General features: G+C 38.0%; 1 protein-coding gene across 10 annotated transcripts in view; it reads right to left on the minus strand.

The window, feature by feature from the left end:
• PPFIBP1 (PPFIA binding protein 1) overlaps positions 1–21430 on the minus strand; it is a 174030-nt gene that overhangs the window by 6195 nt on the left and 146405 nt on the right. For 5 of the 10 annotated variants that reach the window (XM_082419688.1, XM_082419689.1, XM_082419690.1 and 2 more), the window contains 11 exons: positions 14280–14395; positions 13641–13697; positions 12296–12356; positions 11935–11964; positions 9325–9496; positions 8810–8842; positions 6523–6673; positions 6135–6263; positions 4038–4188; positions 3223–3334; positions 2331–2419 (listed from right to left, as the gene is read on the minus strand). In XM_082419688.1, coding sequence (XP_082275814.1) covers positions 2331–2419; positions 3223–3334; positions 4038–4188; positions 6135–6263; positions 6523–6673; positions 8810–8842; positions 9325–9496; positions 11935–11964; positions 12296–12356; positions 13641–13697; positions 14280–14395 — 1101 coding nt within the window. The remainder of the gene's footprint in view (positions 1–2330; positions 2420–3222; positions 3335–4037; positions 4189–6134; positions 6264–6522; positions 6674–8809; positions 8843–9324; positions 9497–11934; positions 11965–12295; positions 12357–13640; positions 13698–14279; positions 14396–21430) is intronic. The other 5 variants (XM_082419691.1, XM_082419687.1, XM_082419686.1 and 2 more) reach the window with 2 other exon arrangements.

The following is a 21430-nucleotide window of genomic DNA, read 5'->3' on the forward strand; positions in this document are numbered from 1 at the left end:
GAGCAAGCAATGTTCTCCGATGACCAAGAGCTGGTTTTCTGAGCTAAGGCACACATCACAGTTTGGGGGAAAACCAGAAGAGTGCTCCTATTATACTATCCCCCCAGCCTCAAGAAATCTCTGGTTCTAGAATACTGTGCTTTATCTAGCAGACACTGTGAACAGTTTTGGAAAAATTATATGTTAATCAATGCAAAGCTTCTGGTGAGAAGCAAGAGAGAAGAGAAATGAAGAAGTTATATGTAGCAACATATATCACCAAGTGATTCCTTTAAGGAATAACTTTCACCAGTCCGTGGCTACTGGGAACTTTTCAAACACACCAAAACAAATTATCTTAGAAGAAGGTGATTTGGCGGGGGGGGGCAGTGTCAAGGTTAGCACCAATCTATTTCCAAACACACCCAGAAAATAAACAAGGAAAACATCCATTTTAGGCACACCTTACGGAGAACACATTTCTTATACAGGAAAAAAATTAACCTATTACAGAGATATTTTTAAAATAAAATTATAAAACAGTTTAAATCCTTAAGGCTACTTACTGAGCAAAAATTATTTCCTGAATTTTTTTCTAGATTAATGGCTTAAAAACAGTGCCTGATGATAAGTTAGAAAGGGCATTTAACATATTTTAATCTAAAATTGAGACATCCATTCAAAACATTTTCACGTGGGTTATGCATAATGTTTACAATGTAAATAAAATGTTCATTATTTTAGTTTAAGGGATTTTAAAAGTCGGGATTTCTTTTAAATCAAGACACGCCTTTTTGAAGGGCGGATTTTAAAAAATCTTTTAAGTAATTTTAGATTTACAGAAGAGTTGCCAAAGATAGTACAGAGTCCCACAGACCCTTCACCCAGCTTCTTCTAATGTTAACACCTTATATAACCACGATATTCAGCAAAACTGAGAAATTAACATGGACAATAATAAAATTCAATTAAACCCAGGTTTTATTCAGATTTCACCAGTTTTTCTACTAGGTCCTTTTCCTGACCCAGGATCCAATCCAGGATACAAATTTCAAACAGACTTTTTGTGACTTAGGATTTCTGGGGTCAAATTTTCTAAGGTAATTTATTCTTTTATAGCCACAAAAGTTATACATTTGCCTTTTGTGATTTTCAGCCTCAATTTTCTCACATTCCCACAGGAACATACCAATACCTAGATAGGCAGGCAAACAGGCACAAATGCTCTATGACTTTCTACTACTTTCTAACAGTGGAAACTTGGTTAAGTTACCCAATTTCTCAATTCTTTTGTTTCCTCATCTGAAAGCTGGGGATAACAGAGTGCTAAGTCAAGGACTGCTGAGAACTGAGTATTAATTATGAGTAAAGTGTCTGAAAGAGTGTCTGGCACACAGTAAGTATGCAACATGTCACACGTTGGTGTTATTTTACCTTCAGTTTACAGGATGTGCCCACCACGGTTCAGACTTTGGTTCAGGGATAGAGTAGAAAATAAGCTGAACCCCACATTTCTTTGATATTGAAAAATTCCTAAATAAGTTAAGTTAGCTGTTTGAAACTTTCAACTTATTTTAAAAAGATACTTGTGTTAGTTGAATCCACAAAAGCCCGTTTAAATAAAAGCATCTTAAGCAGAACACTCCTAGTACCACGGAGTCTAGAAGAAGTTCTCCTGGAATCCATCTCTCCCCACTGTCGTAAAGTAGGGAAAAGTGTACTTTCTACCCATTGGACAGAAGGCTAAAAATATGAAACAGTAATGAAGGAATGAGAGTGAAGGCCTATCTCTTCTTTACTCTGGTAACTCCAGCAGAACTGGGTTGAAGTGAGACGGGCTAGGGAGTTTCAGGAAACAGTGCTCAAAAGTGGAAGGGAAGGGAAAAGAAAGTCCCAGTGGATGACAAGTCCCAGCCTTTTGAGTGGTCACTGCTTATAGGAATATATCCCTTAGAAACTGCCAGGGCTGCAAAACTCTACATTCTCTCATTTTCAACATTTTTATGACATATAATTCACATACCATAAACTTCACCCATTCAAAGTGTAACACTTCAATGTCTACGTTATTGAATATATACAAAATCAACTTTTTGGATAGCTTAGTTTCAATTAGGTTTCATGTAGCTCAAATTTCCCAAGGATTTCAAAATTTCCCAAGGCTATTGCAATCACCAAATCCTACAACTTCAACTTAGAAAAATATGCCTGCCCCTCTCCTCAAGTTAAAACAATCCCTTCAAACTCCAGCGGAATCATTGTGAAAACACTGTATTTTGCTTATTCTATTTCTGTGTTTTTCAGAGAAAAACAGTTTTAGCCCCCCCAAACCCCAGGAGTGAGTTACTTACAACAGTCATGTAATGAAGCATTCGACCATCTACCCGTCCTTCATCAAACTGGGTCTTGTATTGGGGGAGACCAATATCATCCAACCATCCTAAGGATAGAAATGAGTGTCATTAATGAGCCACAGAACACCCATTCTTGTGATGAAAAAGAGAAAACCATAATTCAAAAAGAGTCATGTACCACAATGTTCATTGCAGCACTATTTACCATAGCCAGGACATGGAACCAACCTAAATGTCCATCCACAGATGAATGGATAAAGAAGATTTGGCACATACATACAATGGAATATTACTCAGCCATAAAAGGAAATGAAATTGAGTTATCTGTAGTGAGGTGGATGGACCTAGAGTCTGTCATACAGAGTAAGTAAGTCAGAAAGAGAAAAACAAATACCGTCTGCTAACGCAGATACATGGAATCTAAAAAAAAAAAAATGGTACTGATGAACCTAGTTGCAGGGCAGGAATAAAGAGGTAGACATAGAGAATGGACTTGAGGACATGGGGTGGGAGGGGGAAGCTGGGGCGAAGTGAGAGTAGCATCGACATATATGCACTACCAAATGCAAAATAGTTGGCTGATGGGAAGCAGCAGCATAGCACAGGGAGATTGGCTCGGTGCTTTGCGATGACCTAGAGGGGTGGGATAAGGAGGATGGGAGGGAGACTCAAGAGGGAGGGATATGGGGACATGTGTATGCATATGGCTGATTTGCTTTGTTGTGCAACAGAAACTAACACAGTATTGTGAAGCAGTTATACTCCAATAAAGATCTATTAAAAAAACCAAAAAAACAAAACAAAACAAAAAAAAGAAAAAGCAGCTATGTGTGTGTGTGTGTGTATAAAATTCATTCATTCACTCATTCATGAATTTAAAACCTCTTACTAGTGACCCAGTTGAAATCCAGCTTCCCGTGATTGGTTTCTTCTTCGGATCCCAGGGCTTGCAGTGCCAGCTGGAGTTTCTTTCGATGGAGTGAATGCTTGATTCCAAGTTCCTGAATTAATAAAAAGAAACACTGGCATTACAACTCTGTCAACGTGGGCTGGATGCCACTGGCAAAGGATGCAAATTCCTCGAAAATCAAGCCAGCATTGAAGACCCAATAATTACATTAAATCAGAACACTAACCCAGGCTGTAAAGTGTTGCTGAACAAAAGACCCCTGGAAGGTCAAGACCACTGCAGTTGTTTCAGTGGTGTGTTAGGTATTCCCCACTAGGTTCCTACCTTTGCAAGACAGGAGCTGTAGCATGCATAACAGGAATTCTACCCCTATTTTGTACTAAATGTTAAATAATTGGGAAGAAATGTTAAATAGCTGGACATTAAGTGTAGGGCTCTTTTTTTTCCCTTATGCAAAGTGAAATTGAATTGCATATATTACACTGAGAAGACAGACCAATGATAAAGCCATAGAATGGTTTTGAGAAATATGAACTGAAACTTTATTATTATGTCTATATAATTATTTTTTCATTAAAATGCCCAGTGGCTTAAGTGTTTCATAAGGAATCATTAAGACCAGGTCCTCCCTTTAAGTCCATGAGATAAAATAAGCATGAAGCAGGAAACTCAAACTTTTTCCAGAATACTTACTAGCTCTACCCACTCCCCTTTGTGGAATATAAAACAAATCTACATTCATATTCCTCTCTCTCTCTCTTTCCATTGTGCAAACAAAATAGAGAAGCATTCACCTTCTCTAGATCTTGTTGAGAAGCCTGCAAAAGTGTTTGGCCAGATGCAATCCAGCGCTTGCCAGAGTTCAGGTAGGACCCCAAGCCCTGTTCCACAAGCCAATTGCAAACCTGTTCCTTGGTCCACTTGGCAAATGGCATATCCAAGTCACTACAGGAAAATGAACAATCGCATGAAAAACAATTAAAAGTCAGTCCACTAAGTTACCATCAGGGCTGAACAATTGGCATATCCAGGTCACTACAGGAAAATGAACAATTGCATGAAAAACAATTAAAAGCCAATCCGCTAAGTTACCATCAGGGCTGAACAACTGCATATTCAATAGACATGGAGATTCCCTGGTGATACACTTTTGACTATGGGAAGCCTAATTTTTAGTACATATTTGGTGGAGTAAGTGATACTGGAGATGAAAGCTCCCTTGTAAGACCATAGTCTTCATGTCAAACAAAACCACAAAAGATTCATCATGATTTAACATGTTTTATAGAAGACGACTGAGTTAAACCAACAGCTCAAGTTATTATACTACTTTCAACTAATGTTGTTTAAAGATTGAATTTATAAACAGAAAATACTAGGCCAGACTGAAAGAAACTCAAGTCTAACTTGAATTAACTTTAGTAGAATTATGGTTTCTCTCCAGATGGTATTCAATGAGAAGAGGGCAATATGCCATCACTGAGTATGAGAAAGTACAATCAAAGCAAATTTCTGCTTTCTTTTACTATTTTTTTCATTAATTTTTTTTTTCTATCGAAGTATAGTTGACTTACAATGTTGTGTTAGTTTCTTTTACTGTTTTTACAAGTAGTGTTCCTGTTTGGAAAAAAAATGTGGCAATGAACAAAATTTTTTTTTTTAAACAGCACAAGCAAGTCCTCTACTGTGTACAAAGAGAACATATGGCAAATGAGACTGTTTGGTATTTGAAGAAGGCCAAAGAGAGTTTCCTCCTTGATGAAACTTGTGCCCAGCATTCTGCTTGCGTGGGAAGGACCATGTGTAAAAGGTTTCTAGCCCATTATCATCTTAAAAGATTTAGTATCAATGATTTGTGCTATATATTTGCCAACTCCACCCTTTTTTACGTTGAGCAAATCAGCATAGCAGTTCCAAACCAGCCCTAAACTGTGATAAGGGTGTAGGAAAAGTTCTTAGAGTCTTAATAGATAAAAACATTACACAGTCCTGATAAACTGAAGAATTCGGATAGAATGTATGTCTTTTAAGTGTTTTCACAGACTCTATCAATTACTAATGTTTACTGAACAGTTATTATTTGCCAGATACTTAACACACGTTAACTCATTTAATCGTCACAATCATCTTTTGGGGTAAGTACTAACTCATACTATGGGAAACAGAGGCTCAGAGCATGGAAGTAATTGCTCAAGGTCACTCAGCTTGTAGTAAGCGGTGAAGCCAGAAATCAGGTCCAAGCAGTCTGTCTCTAGAACCTATTCTTTTTTTTTTTAAAAGTACAGCTGAGTCACAGTGTTGTGTTAATTTCCAGTGTACAGCAAAGTAATTCAGGTATACATATATATCTATATATCTATTTCTTTTTCATATTCGTTTCCATTCTGGTTTATTACAGGCTGTTGAATCTAGTTCCCTGTGCTACACTGTAGGACCTTGTTGTTTATCCATTCTATATATAATGGTTTGCATCTGCTAATCCCAAACCCCCAATCCATCCCTCCCCCGCCTCCCCTGCCCCTTGGCAACCACAAGTCTGTAGAACCTATTCTTAACCACCATGCTATCCCATCTTTCCAGAGCTATGCTTTCGAGTACTAATAATTGTTTTCTATGTAAAATTCAAGTCCAAGAGCCGTTCTAGTACAGGTGCTGCTGATACTTTAGCTCCGGGTCCTCACCTAGCTCACAGAGCCCTCATCTTCTGTACAGTTTTTCACCAACCACAGCCGAACTGCACTGCTCTAAAGATGATGGACCCTTCCACAAGGCACAGCGGTAAGCAATGGATTTGACTGTCTAACCCAGGGTCAATACTAACACCACAGTTGCTCACGAGACCTTGATGCTTGGGCAGAGATGCAAAAGACCATTCATTTGACTGTTCTTACCTGTTAGATTGTCCCAAATCTCGAGACCAACCCAATCGGGGTCCTGCAGTTGCCCTTGTCCCTCCTCTTTTGAATTCAGGCTCAGACATGTCATCTGGGTTAAATGTAGTTGATTGACTTCTCCTAAGTCTGAAAAGAAGACACAACACATTAGACCTGAGGAAGCCTTCGACTTTAATCAGAACATTTTAAACTGATGCTTATGTATGGTTAGAATAGACATTTGGATTTAAACTTTAACTGAGATTCAATGAGTTAATGAATCCCAAATCCCAATCTCCATCCATAAAAGGATCACAAAAGCCTTACAATTTCGTAACTATTTTCAGCCAATTTTCCATTTATTCCTACATTTGAGCCACATATAAGACAAAGCTCTGTTACTTACTTTCCAAAGAGTCTCATGATACCCCTAGATTTCTTTTTGGAATCCGGCGATGGTGGCGATATCTGGAAGGGACTGCTCCCCTGTGAATCTTTTGGCTGAGATGATACACCAGCCAGATCTAAGTGCTCGGGTGTCTCCTTCTCTGTTTCAGCTATTCCAAGAACAGAATACAAACTTGGTGAATTTTAAAATATGGAATGAACATGACTAGACGTTAACCTCCTTGGTTTAAGCAACTGTTAAGAATTCTTCTTCTGTTGGTCTATAAACCAGTGACTTACAAAGAACACCCTGCAAATATTAAAAAATGGAACACAAATCTATGTTCTACTCTACAGCCTACTCTATTGTGTACCAAGTTCATTAACTTACAAATTACAACTTCTTCGAGATTCAAAGGTGGGATAGGATTACCATATTCTTTCCTTGACTGATTTGAATTCATAATGAAATTATACTCAATCTTGCTATAGCACTTGGTACTGTTGACTACCTCCTCCAAAACTGTCATCTCCTTTAGCTTCCTGACATGACATGCTCCTAGATCTGTCATCTGAAAGTTTCTTTGCTGTAGCACTGTTTTCTCTTCTTCTTCCACTCCAAGATTCTGTCCTGGGCTCCCTCTGCAGGATCTTTTGACAAGCTCACGTACTCTATGCTCAGCACGAAATGATGGCTTTGCTCAGTTATAAGCAGCTGGTATCAGAATCTCTGAGCCTAATAATCTCTCTCCCCAGCTTCAGTATCTGAATGTCTGTGGATATTCCCAATTTGATGTGCCAGGGATATCTTGGGCTCAACAAATCCATCCAATTTTCCTGAGAGTCTTCTCTTACATTTTTGTATTTCATATTTCATTAATACTAGTTAATTTTCTCCCTGTTACTCCAGTCCAAACTCTTTGTCATTTTCTTTTCATTCCCTCCTTTCCTTTGGCATTTACATCAAATTGTTTACCAAGTTCTGGCAATTCTTTGTACAAGAAATGTATTCCTACTTATCATGTAATGTTTCAGACACTGAGAGAAGAATGAACTGGGTCTTCATAAATTTTTCATTTGATATAAATCCATGCCAGTTGATTCTACCATAAAACAATAACATCCAAATCTGCTACTCTCAGACCTCCTAGCGCCAACTATCCTAGTTCTTTTAGCCGTCTTTTAACAGATGATCCCACACTAGCAAACACAAGGAATGCTGTTTCCTCAATGTGAGAATGTGCACTTTTATACAGCTAAGTAAAAGTTGTACAAAAACCACAGGGACAGTGTTTCAGCAAGATCTAAAAGTTGCAGCGGCTGACTTTTCTATGAAGCAGAGTTGTGATTATAGGTTATGGTAAGCAGCATTTGCCTCTTAGCGTTGACAGTGTATTTCTTCTAAGAAAGATGCAGAAACATTTGAAAATAGTTGTCTGAATAGATCATTTTTATTCACCCTGTGTTCATTCTGGACATTTAAGGCTGCAAAGAGAGAGGTCACCTTTGCTGATCTACATGAATACCTCTGTGGATATCTATACAAGGTAATAGGACCTACTGGGAAAACCCAAAAGAACATTTCCATCCAAATCCTACAGCCATGACGGTTACGGGTGTCCCTGAAAATGTTGCCCAGCCCACCTTTATTTTAAAAGCATCCTGTTTTTATTTTTATTTTGAGGATTTTTCCTCTACTGTATTCTGCCCTTTAAAGAGGAAAACTGGGCTTCCCCTCTCCTAAAATCGCTTTGGGGGTAACTCCTCAGATATCGCATAGTTACCTCTGCTGTCACTAAATGTCACCCGCATCTTCAAAGCAATAATGTGTCAGAAGAATGTTCCCCTAAGAGAAGTCAGTCTAAAATGAACGTTTTCAATGTCTTCCACAGACCTGTTTGGCTAAAAACATTTCTTTCTGGAGGCTGGGGAAATGTAACCATGGAGAAGGAGTTGCAAGGCCCTGCGAGTTAGTGTGATGTGATATGTGCTTCAGGGTGAAGGAGCTGGATTTATGACACCAGGGCACTCCTGCCCTGCACTCGGATGGCCACTGGGCGCATCTAGGTCCTCGCAGAGCTGCTCGCAAGGTGTCATTAGCATGGGTTACAGCAGCATTTAGGCTTGGAAGCAAAGGCTCTACAGAGAGTCCTTTTGAGCGGAAGGAGGAAGGAACACTCTGGAGTAGCGGACTCCGTTTTCTGATGCTGCCAGCTCACTTTCTAGAGATTACAGACGCCAAAGAGCAGGGATTAGCTCGGCTGGGAGCGAGGCGCTGGCGAAGGAGGCATGCAGGGGTACGGTACCTAAGGTGGGTGCACTGGCACTTCGTTTACGATCTTCAGAAATCCCAACAATGCACACAATCACACGCAGCCCAATGGAGAGAACACAGGGGAATGACAAAATGAAACACAGATCAAACTCCTACTCACAAAATACACACAGCGGGAGGGAAGGCGGGCACCGCCCTGTGCTTCCGACGCTACACACAGACTCCATCAGCAGTGTCAATATGGAGTTAATTTTATCCTCTTTCGGAATAGATGGGCAACTGCTTATAATGACGTCAGAGAGAATCACGGTTTTGGGTCTTTCCTCTAAGTTTACACCCAGAACAGAGAGCAGGGTGAGAGAGTCCACACCGAGCTATCTTTACCTCTGAATTAAGCCCACGGAAGCATTTTTTGCTAACTTTTCCCCCAAGTCATTCACCGTCATTTCTGAGAAAGAGAAATGTACAAATAGATGAATAAGGGAAAAGGTTGATCTTTTCCTCATTCTGGAAGAATTAAGGCAAAGGCATTGTGGCCACACATACCCAAGTTTGGCGCACTTGCTGTCCTCTTGTTACTTTTGATTTTAAAAAAGCCACGACCAAAGGAAGATCTGGTTTTTCGAGTGCCGAAGGGACTGTCATCCACAGACGCATTGTGTCGCGGAGCTTTGTGCGGGAGGCTCCCAAATGCGCTGCTTTCTACCAGAGCTTTAGCCTGAGAGAGAAGTGATAATGAACGTGACACAGCACGAATGCACGAATGTGCATCATTATTAGTACATGCCCGGCACAGTACTAAACACGTTACACACACGATTTTATTTAAAAGAATAACTGAACTAACAAATTGATTACGAATGTCAAATGCCTTGTTAGAAGCTTAAAAAGGTCAGTTCTGAAAGCTACTTAAGGAACAACAATAAAGACATGTTCATCACTAATCTTAATCCACGTGTTTAGGGCTTTAAGTATTTAGGATAGATTTCGACATTCTCAAATTTTATTTTAATTTTATTTGTCTCATTCCCTCAAAGACATGGAGATAAAATATTATGTAACTAGAAGAGCAGCAGATTTCCTACTTTTCTATCATTTATGACAAAGATTTCGCTATGATATAGTTCTCAGTCTTTATAACTACATCGGTAGAAGCCCAATATAATGTAATTATTCTATAAAGTAGGCATTAGTCCCAAGCTTCTATACAAGCAGTATAAAGAGTTTCTACTCCAGTTATTTTAAATATTCCTCTCAAAGAATTAATAATAAAATGAAAGCAAAATCAGCAACTGTTTAAAATATATATTTTTTGAAACAGGATTCTGGGTTATATTCACATCTTGCCTGTGAGTTACCAAACACGGATCACCAGCTTTCAAAGACTGTGATACGTTCAGATACACTTAACTAAACCCACTAAAGTTAAATTTTTCTTGATTGATTCAGAAGCCACTTCAGATCTTTACAATATCTCAGGATCTTTTTCAAGAACTTCAAATGTGATTTTTAAATACAGGCATACCTCATTTTATTGCGTCTCGCTTTATTGTGTCTTGTAGATAATGTGTTTTTACAAACTGAAAGTTTGTGGCAACCCTGCATTGGTGCCATTTTTCCAAGAGCATTAGCTCATTTTGTGTCCCTATGTCACATTTTGGTAATTCTCACAATATTTCAAACTTTTTCATTACTATTATATGGAGATCTGTGACGTGACTTTTGATGTTACTATTGCAAAAAGATTACAACTTGCTGAAGGCTCAGATGAGAGTTAGCATTTTTCAGCAATAAAGCACTTTTTAATGAAGGTATGTACATTGTTTATTTTTTACACATACTGCTACCGCAGATGTAATAGACTACAGTATAGTGTAAATATAACTTTTATATGCACTGGGAAACCAAAAAATTTGTGTGACTCACTTTATTGCAACATTTATTTTATTGCAATATTTGCAGTATTATGGTGGCCTGGACCTGCACCTGCAATATCTCCGAGGTATGCCTGTAGCTAATTTTTGAGATTTTTGGTTATTTGAATTGGCAGTTATAGTAACATGGTCTCTTATATTGTTTTAGTATTATCCAAGGATTCTTTTGTTTGCATGTTCTCATTTCTTGAACATCTCTTGTCCTCTCTTTCTTTTTTGCAGAAGTGGAGAGAAGGGTGAGGGGATACAGGCTTTTAAGGTGGTTATTTTCCTCTATATATCTACCATTCATAGTAACTAAAAATGTACAAATGCCACAATGTAGTGGTATTGTTATTTATGTCTTAATGCTGATGCCAAAATCATTTCACACCACTTATTGAATTAGCAAGACAAAAAGAACAATGGCTTGAATTACAGCTGTGTTCACTGTCTGTGTTTTGTCAGTTATACCTGTATCACAACTCAAGGCACTAAGAGCCAACAGTCAAGGGACTGCATCTGGAGATAGTATGTCTACCGGACTATGACCTGTGCAAGGTTAATGACCGAAAATCAGACGAAAGAAGAACCAGAGCCCATGCTGATGATGCCTTTAAAAATACCAGAATGTTAGCTGCAGATGGACAGTGGTTATATAAAATAAACAGCTGGTGATCTTTCTAAGAAGGGCTTTTTGTGAAGTCTAAGGAAGGCCGGGTATGGTCATTATGATCATCAAATAGCGTGAATGAGAGTTTGGGGCTTTGTTTTTGTTTTTTTCAATAACTTATTGAGGTGAAAGTCATATAACATAAAAGTAACTATTTTAAAGTGAGCAATTCTGTGGCATTTATCACATTCACAGTGTTGTGCAACCAACACCTCTATCTAGTTCCAAAACATTTCCATCATTCTAAAGTAAAACTCCTTACTCACTAAGCAGTTTCTCCCCATTCCTCTCTCGCCAACCTCTGGCAACCATCAGTCTGTGTTCTATCTCTATGGATTTACTTATTCTGGTATTTCACATAGATGGATTCATGTCATATGTGATCTTTTGTGTTGGGCTTCATACATTTGGCATGTTTTGCAGATTCTGAGAGTTTTGGTTTATTGGAGACATTTAAGCAGTCTTACGTATTACGTATTAAGCAGTCTTATGTATTATGTATTAAGAAGTCTACTATGTATATTAGAACTCCCAAACATTTTTACATTGTAATCTGGACATAAAAATTACCTCTGAAGGCTGCGGAATAGACTCCTTTTCCTGTTCAAAACAACAACAGTATTTAAGATTGTTATAGGAATCCTTTATCTAGTCAGAATTTCTCACATATATATATATAATTCAACAAATTAAAATAAATTTACATCTATTCCTAAGCTACAAAATCTCACCTTCATTTATTTCCTACAATGTTTTATTAAAGTCTCCACTTTGGGCTTTACTTTCAATCTTTTATACTCATATTTCTTAATATTTATCATTAACTATGGTATCTAATAATTTTCCATTATTGAAACCACAAACGGGAAAAGATGAAGATCCCTAAATGTTTTCTTCTCAGGGTAACAGACAGAAGAAACACAGGACCAACCCCGTCTGATGACTCTTTCTTCAGATTGCCCAGGCTGCTAGACTTTTGCAGACTTGAAGTTCTAAAAATAACAATAACAACAATTATGATTAATAATAAGTGGCTCTGGTGTCACTGTTTCTAAGTAGAATGCCTTGGAAAGAAACTAAGATTGTATGTGAGTGGAAACCTGGAAATAAAAGAAAATCTGGATTTAGGCAGTCACTTATGTGCTTAACTAAATTATAATGTTCAGTTCTTTTAAAAGCAGGGGTGGTTAACGGCCCTGCCAATAACTCTAAATGTTCCGCACATGTCAGAATAGCTGGAAAAACACTTAGGACTATCCTGTGATGTCAATATTTGAAAATAAACCAGTGTTTTCCACGGATTAGTGGCGTATCCTTTGCAAATACACATACACACCGGGGACTTTTAAAATACTCATGTACTTTTTATGTATAATCATCCTAATGAAAATACAGGACAAAAGTTTTACTTTCCAATTTACAAAGGAATCAATTTTCTGAGTCTGGCAAAGCACTTCATTTTACAGTTCTAATCAAGCATAATAGAGGAATCCCTATTGTTGCCTATAATAACTCATGTACAATCCTAGTAAAGGCAGAGTGACAGTGTGAACATCTGGAGAGCCTTTCTCTTTCACATAAGTAGCATTCGATTATACGGAGCTGGTGTTACTCAAAAACTGAAGTCAGGAGTATGTGACCAGTTTAAAAACAGAGCGAAAAAAAGTAACATCTTTGCTCTAAGACACAGAATAATATACTACACCAACAAAACCTTTAAAAGGCATTTCTCATGTATTTATGTGTAAATAAGTTGCTAGAAATGTTGACTACCAAATACAGTAAAAGATAACAGAGAGCAAAGAAAAGATCTCATCTTTGAGTACTGCTCTGAAAATAGATTTTCCTAATGTAATCCAGACATTAACTTGGATAAACTTAGCTATTAGGTCAGCTTATTAAGTTGAAAGTGCAAAAAACCATGACAACCTTGCCAGCCATCACATCATTCTCTGCGATGCTTTTCTGATACACTTATATCCAGAATATAAGTCAGTACAAAAATGAAATTAAAAGCACTGAACTTCAAATGAAAACTGATGAAGAAAGGCTAGGATGGCAGAAACCTGGCATGAGATAATGGTAAAAGAGCGAGTGTTGATGTGTTACTTTACAAACCCCACTCCACCCCCCCAACCCGATCATTACGGCTGCATTAGTTCATTCATGCCTCAGAGTCATTTGTTTTTAATACTAAGTCATTGTTAGTGTAACAGAAGCTTCCTCTTTCCCAAGCATCAATCATATTTTTTTACATTTGATAAAATAGAACTTACGAAAGACTATCGCACAGTTGAGTTTCAACAGCAGAACCAAGGATTAGTTTTCCATCACTAAAATATTAAAGAAAAAAGGTATTTATGAGCTTCATGAAAAAAAAAAGACTATATATATTCCAGCTGAACAGAATTGTCAAAAACAAAAAACTGTGCAAGGACAGTTATTTCTCTCTCTCTTTTTTGATATTCTATTTAATTTTACTTGATCTAATTGTAAGATTAGGCAATTAATTTGGGAAGATGGTCCCCCCAAATTCTATCTGCCTACAGAGGAACTACTGTATCCCTCTCCTGTCTCCTTCACAGCGTCTTCCAAACAGCCTCAGGCACATACATGACTGCCACTAGTCTGCTTGCAATCCTTTGATGGCCACCTATGACCTAGGATATAAAATCCAAGTTCCCTAAAATCCCTCTCTAACCTAATCAGCACACCTCCCCAGCCTCATCTCCAGTTACTTCCTACTTCACACCTTTTATTTTAATAGTACAGAACTGCATGGGGTTCCCTGGCACAGGTCTTGCTATTTCTTGCTTCTCTGGGTAAAAGATTATGTCTGAAAATAGCACCCCTGCTTTTGGTGGATCTACTTTTCTGGTTATTTATATTGCAGTTAGATCATAAATGACATATACTTCTCCTCAAATGACATCTCTGGCTTAGGAGGCAATTTCACTTTTTCAGACGTTTCCAAGCCTTTAGATGCTGGCAATAATGAAGGGATTGAAACTTGCAAGACGCTGGTGTGGAACTGTAATATAATAATAAAAGGCCAAAAATCAATCCAACAAACAAACAAAACACAAGCCACAGAGTAACAAAAAATAAATAAGACAATTAAGTGGTCTATTTATGGCTAAAATTTCATACACCTGTGTTTAGAACTCTATTCTTATATTTATAAAATGGTTTCAGGATATAAACATCTGTAAGTGTTAATCAGAGAAAACATTCTGGAAGAAAGTAATTTTTGAACTTGCTTCTGAAGAAGACACCGAATATTGAGAATAAGACATAAAACATATCATTAAGTAAGTTAATAGTAAAATCTAACAACTTTAAGCCCCGGTTGAAATCTTGGCCCTGACACACTTGCCTAAGTGACCTTGACCATAGGCAATCACTTAACTGCCTTAAATTTAGGCAAGTCAGTTTTCTCCTCTGTAGAATGACAATGGCAATGCCTACCTTACAGGGTTGCAATGATTTTAGATGAGATTTGGTTAAAGAGCTTCGTAAACAAAGCACGATTTCCATTTTAATTTCTACCGTTAGTCTAATATAGAACATTGGTCAAGCCAGTTAATTATTATTCTATATGTGAACAAGCTGACTAACTTCAATGAACAGAATTGACAAAAAGTGTAATTAAAACAAATTATAATAGACTTTGTGGCTACACTACTTAAACCATGTTGATTAATAGTAACAATATTATAGCAAAAACAACAAAAAAACATAATACATTTCCCCCCAAAAATGCTTTGTATATCCTAAGGATGGATTTGGTCGAAGGATTTCTAAACACTGGTTTTCAGTAATTTCTGACAACCAGAGAGGAGTTAGATTGTGAGCCACTCCATGAAGCAATAAATGAAACACTTCAAAAAATATTCCAGTAAAAAAATGAGTGAACTCACTTCTGCAAGTCAACCAATCTGAGACAGCTCTTGGCTTCTGCGAGTCAGCTAGTCAGGCAGGGACTCACATCAGGAACACACTTCTGAATGCCAGCCAGTCAACAACAGTCTCGCCTTCACAACCACACACAGCTGACGTCAACTCACTCCTGCCACTGAGAGCCCAACCCCTGAGCTCCTGGCATCCTAAAAACCCTCCATATGATCCACTCAAAGAGAATGTCCTTGACCAGCAAAGTTCACTTACTTAAATAAGCAATACATTCAGCTTGGTGATTTTTGTTTCAGTTACTGAGTGGTATTCTCACTCTGTGATACTACAAAAGGTTATAAAATGTGGAGTCTGTTAAAGTAACCAGACTGGGCACAAGACGGAGTCACTCATGCTAAGCCCCATGTTAGCAAGCCTGAAAATAACTAAATTTTCTCTGCTTGGCTCTCCCAGAAAAGGAAGGCCTAGGTCAACCAGTCAGCACTTCCTGCTCAGCACAAGTTACCTGGCTGGGCTCCAAGACCACTCTTTGCTCCATGTAAGGAAATAACCCTGCTTTAACCAATCAGCAAATGCCAAGTAAGACTTCTCTGTTCCTGCTCCCTTCCACCTATAAAAGTCAAGGGGATGCTGCTCGATTCATGAACTGCTGAATAAAGCCAACAAGATCTTTAAAATTTACTCAGTTGAATTTTGTTCCTTAACAAGTCGTATTATTATAAAATAGGAGATTATTTCACTATCATTTTTTTCAGTTTGAATCTTTATGATTCATCCTGGGCAATTTATTTAGCCACCATCCCCGTTTCCTGAAGTGCATGTACTTCCTTGGGTTCCTAATCACAGGGAAAAATAGCTACAATAGCAGACTGACCCATTCTCTTGATTTCCTTTCAAACTTCAGGGCTTTCACTCCATGCTCAAATCACCCTCCTGGCTTTTCTTTTAAAATGAGGCTGAACACCCTCAATCCTCCTCAAATCATTCTTATTCCAAACTAAAAATCTGTGATTAAACTACAATTCACATAGCAAAGACTTCTTTTGGTAAGGATACGAGATTCTCTAGGTGTATCCTCTGTAAAAGCAGCCTCTTTCTATAAATGTAGCACATGCCTTGGCTACCATACGTTATTTTTTTCTTTCAGTATAAATATTTAACAATTAGGGGATTTTTGACGGTGAGCCACAGCCACCCTCTGCCTCTGCAGGAGACCCTCCAGTGCTAGCAGATAAAGAAACAGAAGCCAAAGACCTGTTAGCAGGAAAGTCAGCACTGGAACTCAGGACTTTTGACTGCAGAGACCACCCACACACTTCCACGTCTTCTGTCTCTCTCAAGGCCCAGCCCTGTCTTCTGAAGAGAGACTGTGTGGCTGACAGGCTCTTGGTGCTCTGGCCGGGTGTCAGGCCTGAGCCTCTGAGGTAGGAGAGCCGAGTTCAGGACACTGGTCCACCAGAGACCTCCCAGCCCCATGTAATATCAAGCAGCAAAAGTTCTCCCAGAGATCTCCAACTCAACATGAAGACCCAGCTCCATGCAACGACCAGCAAGCTCCAGTACTGGACACCCTATGCCAAACAACTAGAAAGACAGAACACAACCCCACCCATTAGCAGAGAGGCTGCCTAAAATCATACTAAGTTCAAAGACACCCCAAAACACACCACCGGATATGGTCCTGCCCACCAGAAAGACAAGATCCAGCCTCATCCACCAGAACACAGGCACCAGTCCCCTCCACCAGGAAGCCTACACAACCCACTGAACCAACCTTGCCCACTGGGAGCAGACATCAAAAACAACGGGAACTACAAACATGCAGCCTGTGAAACAGAGACCCCAAACACAGTAAGTTAAGCAAGATGAGAAGACAGAGAAATACACAGCAGATGAAGGAGCAAGGTAAAAACTCACGAGACCAAACAAATGAAGAGGAAATAGGCAGTCTACCTGAAAAAGAATTCAGAGTAATGGTAGTAAAGATGATCCAAAATCTTGGAAACAGAATGGAGAAAATACAAGAAACGTTTAACAAGGACCTAGAAGAACTAATGAGCAAACAAACAATGATGAACAACACAATAAATGAAATTAAAAATTCTTTAAAAGGAATCAATAGCAGAATAACTGAGGCAGAAGAATGGATAAGTGACCTGGAAGATAAAGTAGTGGAAATAACTACCGCAGAGCAGAAAAAAGAAAAAAGATTGAAAAGAATTGAGGACAATCTCATAGACCTCCGGGACAACATTAAATGCACCAACATTCGAAATATAGGAGTCCCAGAAAAAGAAGAGAAAAAAAAAAGGGACTGAGAAAATATTTGAAGAGATTATAGTTGAAAACTTCCCTAATATGGGTAAAGAAATAGTCAATCAAGTCCAGGAAGCGCAGAGAGTACCATACAGGATAAATCCAAGGAGAAACATGTCAAGACACATATTAATCAAACTATCAAAAATTAAATATAAGGAAAAAATATTAAAAGCAGCAAGGGAAAAGCAACAATTAACACACAAGGGAATCCCCATAAGGTTAACAGCTGATCTTTCAGCAGAAACTCTTCAATACAGAAGGGAGTGGCAGGACATATTTAAAGTGATGAAAAGGAAAAACCTACAGCCAAGATTACTCTACCCAGCAAGGACCTCATTCAGATTAGATGGAGAAATCAAAACCTTTACAGATAAGCAAAAGCTAACAGGATTCAGCACTACCAAACCAGCTCTACAACAAATGCTAAAGGAACTTCTCTAGACAGGAAACACAAGAGAAGGAAAAGACTTACAATAACAAACCCCAAACAATTAAGAAAATGGTAATAGGAACATACATACTGATAACTACCTTAAATGTAAATGGATTAAATGCTCCCACCAAAAGACACAGACTGGCTGAATGGATACAAAAACAAGACCTGTACATATGCTATCTACAAGAGACCCACTTCAGACCTAGGGACACATACAGACTGAAAGTGAGGGGATAGGAAACAGATATTCCATGCAAATGGAAATCAAAAGAAAGCTGGGGTAGTAATTCTCATATCAGACAAAAGAGACTTTAAAATAAAGACTATTACAAGAGACAAAGGACACTACATAATGATCAAGGGATCCATCCAAGAAGAAGAGATAACAATTGTAAATATTTATGCACCCAACATAGGAGCACCTCAATACATAAGGCAAATGCTAACAGCCATAAAAGGGGAAATCGACAGTAACAAAACAATAGTAGGGGACTTTAACACCCCACTTTCACCAATGGACAGATCATCCAGGCAGAAAATAAATAAGGAAATACAAGCTTTCAATGATACATTAAACAAGATGGACTTAATTGATATTTATAGGACATTCCATCCAAAAACAGCAGATTACACTTTCTTCTCAAGTGCTCATCGAACATTCTCAAGGACAGATCATATCTTGGATCACAAATCAAGGTTTGGTAAATTTAAGAAAATTGAAATCGTATCAAGTATCTTTTCTGACCACAATGCTATGAGACTAGATATCAATTACAGGAAAAAATCTGTAAGAAGTACAAATACATGGAGGCTAAACAATACACTACTAAATAGCCAAGAGATCACTGAAGAAATCAAAGAGGAAATCAAAAAATACCTAGAAACAAATGACAATGAAAACACGACGACCCAAAACCTGTGGGATGCAGCAAAAGCAGTTCTAAGAGGGAAGTTTATAGCAATACAATCCTACCTCAAGAAACAAGAAACAACTCAAATAAACAACCTAACCTTACACCGAAAGCAATGAGAGAAAGAAGAACCAAAAAAATCCCAAAGTTAGCAGAAGGAAAGAAATCATAAGGATCAGATCAGAAATAAATGAAAAAGAAATGAAGGAAACGATAGCAAAGATCAATAAAACTAAAACCTGGTTCTTTGAGAAGATAAACAAAATTGATAAACCGTTAGCCACACTCATCAACAAAAAAAGGGAGAAGACTCAAATCAATAGAATTCGAAATGAAAAGGAGAAGTAACAACTGACACTGCAGAAATACAAAGGATCATGAGAGATTACTGCAAGCAACTATATGCCAATAAAATGGACAACCTGGAGGAAATGGACAAATTCTTAGAAAAGCACAACCTTCCGAGATTGAACCAGGAAGAAATAGAACATTTAAACCAATCACAAGCACTGAAATTGAAACTGTGATTAAAAATCTTCCAACAAACAAAAGCCCAGGACCAGATGGCTTCATAGGCGAATTCTATCAAACACTTAGAGAAGAGCTAACACCTATCCTTCTCAAACTCTTCCAAAATATAGCAGAGGGAGGAACACTCCCAAACTCATTCCACGAGACCACCATCACCCTGATACCAAAACCAGACAAAGATGCCACAAAAAAAGAAAACTACAGGCCAATATCACTGATGAACATAGATGCAAAAATCCTCAACAAAATACTAGCAACCAGAATCCAACAGCACATTAAAAGGATCATACAACATGATCAAGTGGGGTTTATCCCAGGAATGCAAGGATTCTTCAATATACACAAATCAATCAATGCGATAAACCATATTAACACACTGAAGAAAAAAAACCATATGATCATCTCAATAGATGCAGAAAAAGCTTTCGACAAAATTCAACACACATTTATGATAAAAACTCTCCAGAAAGTAGGCATAGAGGGAACTTACCTCAACAAAATAAAGGCCATATATGACAAACCCACAGCTAACATCGTACTCAATGCTGAAAAACTGAAACCATTTCCACTAAGATCAGGAACAAGACAAGGTTGCCCACTCTCACCAATATTATTCAACATAGATTTGGAAGTTTTAGTCACAGCAATCAGAGAAGAAAAAGAAATAAAAGGAATCCAAATTGGAAAAGAAGAAGTAAAACTGTCACTCTTTGCAGATGACACGATACTATACATAGAGAATCCTAAAGATACCACCAGAAAACTACTAGAGCTAATCAATGAATTTGGTAAAGTAGCAGGATACAAAATTAATGCACAGAAATCTCTTGCATTCCCATACACTAATGATGAAAAAGCTGAAAGAAAAGTTAAGGAAACACTCCCATTTACCATTGCAACAAAAAGAATAAAATACCTAGGAATAAACCTACCTAAGGAGACAAAAGACCTGTATGCAGAAAACTATAAGACACTGATGAAAGCTATTAAAGATGATACAAATAGATGCAGAGATATACCATGTTCTTGGATTGGAAGAATCAACACTGTGAAAATGACTCTAATACCCAAAGCAATCTACAGACTCAATGCAATCCCTATCAAACTACCACTGGCATTTTTCACAGAACTAGAACAAAAAATTTCACAATTTGTATGGAAACACAAAAGACCCCAAACAGCCAAAGCAATCTTGAGAAAGAAAAACGGAGCTGGAGGAATCAGGCTCCATGACTTCAGACTATACTACAAAGCTACAGTAATCAAGACAGTATGGTACTGGCACAAAAACAGAAATATAGATCAATGGAACAGGATAGTAAGCCCAGAGACAAACCCATGCACATATGGTCACCTTATTTTTGATAAAGGAGGCAAGAATATACAATGGAGAAAAGACAGCCTCTTCAATAAGTGGTGCTGGGAAAACTGGGCAGCTACATGTAAAAGAATGAAATTAGAACACTCCCTAACACCGTACACAAAAATAAACTCAAAATGGATTAAAGACCTAAATGTAAGGCCAGACACTATAAAACTCTTAGAGGAAAACACAGGCAGAACACTCTATGACATAAATCACAGCAAGATCCTTTCTGACCCACCTCCTAGAAAAATGGAAATAAAAACAAAAATAAACAGATGGGACCTAATGAAACTTAAAAGCTTTTGCACAGCAAAGGAAAACATAAACGAGACGAAAAGAAAACCCTCAGAATGGGAGAAAATAGTTGCAAATGAAGCAACTGACAAAGGCTTAATCTCCAAAACATATAAGCAGCTTATGCAGCTCAGTATCAAAAAACAAACAACCCAATCCAAAAATGGGCAGAAGACCTAAATAGACATTTCTCCAAAGAAGATATACAGATTTCCAACAAACACATGAAAGGATGCTCAACATCACTAATCATTAGAGAAATGCAAATCAAAAGTACAATGAGGTATCACCTTACAC

Source organism: Balaenoptera physalus (genome assembly GCF_965194825.1).
Source record: "Balaenoptera physalus genome assembly, chromosome: 13".
Taxonomy (NCBI): domain Eukaryota; kingdom Metazoa; phylum Chordata; class Mammalia; order Artiodactyla; family Balaenopteridae; genus Balaenoptera; species Balaenoptera physalus.